The 4,236-nt window shown below is 48.2% G+C and overlaps 1 protein-coding gene across 1 annotated transcript; it reads right to left on the bottom strand.

Moving 5' to 3' along the window:
• Positions 1 to 275: 275 nt before the first annotated feature.
• LOC130125195 (terminal nucleotidyltransferase 5A-like) lies at positions 276 to 3,990 on the bottom strand. The gene is made up of 2 exons (XM_056294687.1): positions 3,295 to 3,990; positions 276 to 1,883 (listed from the first exon to the last, which is right to left on the bottom strand). The coding sequence occupies exons 1-2, from the start codon at positions 3,700 to 3,702 to the stop codon at positions 1,068 to 1,070; spliced, it is 1,224 nt and encodes a 407-aa protein (XP_056150662.1). The 5' UTR covers positions 3,703 to 3,990; the 3' UTR covers positions 276 to 1,067.
• Between the last annotated feature and the right edge of the window lie 246 nt (positions 3,991 to 4,236).

Genomic DNA, 4,236 nt, shown 5'->3' with positions numbered 1-4,236 from the left:
AAGTTAATTACATTCATTATCTCCTTTAACATACTGTCAGGTCGTCCACATGTGGACTTCTTGAACAGATCTACGGGCCTCTACCGTGAAGAATCAGAAACACTTCTCTCCCCTTTAGTCATTTTCTAGGCACTTTAAAGAAAATTATTCCTGTACAGAAAAAAAAGTAAAGCATGCATTGTTTTGTTGTCTCTCATCTCTTTTTTTTTGTCATCGTTAGTCAGATAAACTTGGGTATCAAGGTAGATTTTTTTGGGGGGGGGGGGGGGGGTTTGTAAACAGTGTCCAGTTCCTCATTTTTTGCATTGTTGGTGTTAAGAGTGTCTCACATCTCCTTTTCTACTGGTGCACATGGAATGGTTAGAAGGTCTTAATGTCTTCATAAAAGTACTCTGCAATCCTTTACTGCATTCGTTTGTGTGTGTGTGTGTGTGTGTGTGTGTGTGTGTGTGTGTGTGTGTGTGTGTGTGTGTGTGTGTTGTGTGGTGTGTGTGTCTTTGAATGCGTCTTTGTAAAGTTAACAGGGTGCAGGTAAAGGTTTATCCTTTTGAGCATGGCTGTCCAAAATGTGTTGTGTCATGTTTCAAAAAACGTGACTTGAATGTATGGAGTGACCAAGCGTCCAGTCGGCTCAAGTCAAATCAGCGTTGGAAAGGACAGCCGAGTTGACCTCAGAGCATCCTCTCAGGATCAGTGTCGTTCTCTGGCTCCTCTCCCTCTGACCTCCTCTCCTCCTGCGCCTCCCCCCGGCTGTCTCCCCTGGAGAAAAGCTTTTCACACCTGCACTATGCCCAAATCCAAGTGCCTTGTCCTCTCTTCCCTGCCGTTCCCCTTTTTCCACCATTTGTCTCCAGGTTTTCCACTTCTCAATTTTCTTCTTTTGCCTTTTCTCCTCAAATTTCCATTTCAATGGAGAAGGGGAGCGCTCACCGTTACCCATCATCAGGGGTTTTCGTGGATAACAATTTTGCGAATTGCACAAAAACGGCAACCGGGCGAAAAAAGAACAAAAAAAAAGAATGACTCGGTGAGTGTGAATACGAGTAGGGGTGTGCACCGATGCACCTTTAGTTACAGGGCAACCAGGTGGCATACATGGGGTGGGGTGGGGGAGGTGGGTAATGCTGGGGAGGTGATGGGGGGCAGGAGTAGATGGGTTGGACCTGTGCCACAAAGTAGTTGCTGAAGTTGCCATCAGAGACATAAGGGGCCGGCTGGTAGAAGCAAGTGACATTGGCGGCATTGGGGATGGCGTTTTGCTCAGCCAGGACCCGTAATGCTAGCGCGGAGATGAGGCTCAGAGTCTGCCGCCTCTCGTGGCCCATCAGGCATACAGTGCTCTCCTGGACTACATTGTGGAGCGTGGCCAGATAGTCATACTTTCTGTCCTCCAGGCCCACAAAGTGGTTCTGCAGGTAGGACTCCAGCTTCCGCCGCTGCTCGCCCACCTCAGGGAAGTCGATGAAGAAGCGCGAGCACATGTAGCGCTGCAGCAGTTTCATCTCTGAGTCGGAGGCCGCGCGGAAACCCCGCACCAGCAGATGGCAGTACTTCAGCAGACCTCCACCCCGGATCTCTTCGGGACTCCTCGTGCAGATGAGGCGCTTGCGCAGGTGGTCGAGGGCGGCTGGGAAATCCCCATAGACGCTCTCGCCGAGTATGGTGGGGTGGAAAGTGGCAGCCATGGGGTGCTCTGAGCACTCGTAGAAGAGCAGAAGAGAGTCCAGGCGGATCTGGAAGGAGTCCACACTGAACTCAAACTGGCGCCGGAGAGAGTCAACAAACTTGAGCTCCACGTTTTTTCCACGGTTATTGGAGAGCGAGATGAGGCTCCAGCGATCTGAGTCATTGCACACCTTCACCATCTTTTGCACATATGCCTCCTAGGAAAAAAAAGTAGAAGCGATAAATCAGGCCTTTGTTACAAATACACAACCATACATTATCGTACTTTTGTGACGATACATATTCAGCGCATCTCAGACTAGGCTGATAAAGGGGTTGGAGTTCATGTTAAGTTTGAACTCAGTAACTATATGAGTCAGAAACTGATTTGAACAATCATATTGGCATAGAGTTTTATGGTCACACCCTCCCTGTAAGCCTCATAGTAGTGGGTGTCTCACCCTAAAAATAATCCTAACCCTAACCCTAAGCCAAAGCCAAAAATGAACTTTAAATATCTGTATTCTCAGGAGTCTAGATGAAATTAGGAGTCTAACTCAATTTCCCCTCGGGGATAAATAAAGTATTCTGATTCTGAATCTCAGATATCATGGAAGTATTAGTTTATAGTATGGATTAATGTGTGCATTAAGCCTTTGGATGGATATTTAAATAGTTTTTGTTTTTTCATATTTATGGCTCAGTCCCACCCTTGATTTGTCTGAGATCAATGTATTTGCTAGTTAGCCATATTCCCTTTATCGGGACTGGTACAAAGTTAAAAAGAGATGCTAGGCCACAAAGAAAAAATGAGATACGTAAAGCATTGCCGGTCTTCATCTCTGGTCAAGAATTAATTTCATTCTCAAAGAGGGAACTTTGAAACTAAAATTCCTTCAACCCCCCCCTCCCCAAAAAAAAAAGAAAAAGGAAAAAAAGTCTACCATTTCTCCATCCTACCCCTTCTTCAGCATTAAAGTTGCATCACGTCTTCTGTCGTCTTATCTGTTGAAAGCACACAGATGCCTATCACAACGTGGCTGTGGGGCACAATATCTGTGGTTTTAGTTTTATGAGAGTGAATGATGGATGATCTTCTTTCGTGATGCAAAGTTTAAAAAGGCTAAAGATAGCTTTGAGTATAGGCTTCAATAAACAGACCCTAAATGGCACCACTGCGAGATTTTTTGTTTTTGTGTGGTCTTGCAGCCAGTTGTTCAGGTGGGCAGGAGTGTTGGTGGGTCATTATAAGCCCGGCTTGTCTTCAGTACTCAGGTACCTACTGAGGAATCCTCTTTGTATTGGAAACCCAACGTTTTTACTATATCTGCAGCCCGATCACTTGGCAGTTAGGGGCCTTTTCAAGGCGGATTTCGACGCTAACACTTTCCCTGCGTTGAGCTGAATGTATGAGTGCATGTTAACATAGGGAGTGTTTGCACACTTGGTAGATGCAGCACACACCACTTCCTTCTGCATAAATCTGGTGAGCCTCACTTGAAATCTGACGTGCATGTGTAGCAGACATAATGAAAACAAAAGAGGCCGCAGTTTACACTGGAAACTGCACAGAGTAACGTCTAATGACACGACAAATACACGTGATTACCAGAACTTGTCTTATGATACCTTTAAGGTCACTGGCGTGATCTTTTCTTTGTTCACCCCTTCGGGTAAGAAGTCCAGAAGCGAGGCCAGGACTATATCCTTCACCATCTGAAACTCCATCTCCCCTTTCAGTTCAGCGCAGAATATCAAGTCCAGATCCTTCCAGCCCAGGCCGCTGTCCTCGTGCAGGACGTGGCTGGCCGCCGAGCCGTTCAGCCGCACCTCCCGGACGTGGATCCGCTTCTCCTCCATCCGACACCGGACCACCTTGACGATGTCGCGCGGCTTCACCTCCAGCGTGGGGAAGTTCCAGCGGCCGTGGATGGGGATGGAGCCGGTCAGGATCGCGTCCAGGCGCTGCACTTGCTCCCAGTTCAGCACGCTAAGGCTGATGCTCTCCCCCGCGGCCGATTTCCCCTTTTCGTCCATGCTGGTGAGAGGTAGATGCAGGGCAATGTAAACAGGAAAAACTCTGCCACTAACTCCGTCCTGTGCTTCGCTGCGAGATGGCGCGGCCGTCTCGACGCTCGGATAACGGCATCAGCTGGGAGGACTGGCCATGCAGTGCTGCTCATCACAATGAGATGCCGGACGAAAACAGCGTCTCCACACGGGGTGTGTAAAACTCGTTGGGTGGCGTTGTGGCTCTCCTACTTCTTACACAAGGTCTGGCAGTCCAGACTATTTCGATTCAGGAGTTGTCCAGCCGTGGGGGGTCATCTCTCTCCCTCTCTCTCTCTCTCTCTCTCTCTCTCTCTCTCTCTCTCTCTCTCTCTCTCTCGCTCGCTCGCTCGCTCGCTCGCTCTCTCTCTCTCTCTCTCGCTCTCTCTTGCTCTCTCGTTGTCCCGCGTCCGCTGGATCACTGTCACTGTGCGCTCCGCAAAAAAAATAAAATAAAAAGGAAACTCTGAAAGTGATGAGCCAGGTTTAAAAAACGGGTCCCAAATCGGCCTGATATACAGT

The sequence above is a fragment of the Lampris incognitus genome, chromosome 15 (genome assembly GCF_029633865.1).
Source record: "Lampris incognitus isolate fLamInc1 chromosome 15, fLamInc1.hap2, whole genome shotgun sequence".
NCBI lineage: Eukaryota > Metazoa > Chordata > Actinopteri > Lampriformes > Lampridae > Lampris > Lampris incognitus.
The sequence above is the reverse complement of the archived record's forward strand: the minus strand, read 5'-3'. Positions and strand labels throughout refer to the sequence as shown.

Bases quoted from the DNA above. Each gene is read 5' to 3' on its own strand.
- LOC130125195 (XM_056294687.1), bottom strand. From the start codon at position 3,702: ATGGACGAAAAGGGGAAATCGGCCGCGGGGGAGAGCATCAGCCTTAGC. The intron at 1,884-3,294 runs GTATCATAAGAC...TTTTTTTCCTAG, and splicing joins TCACGCCAGTGACCTTAAAG to GAGGCATATGTGCAAAAGAT.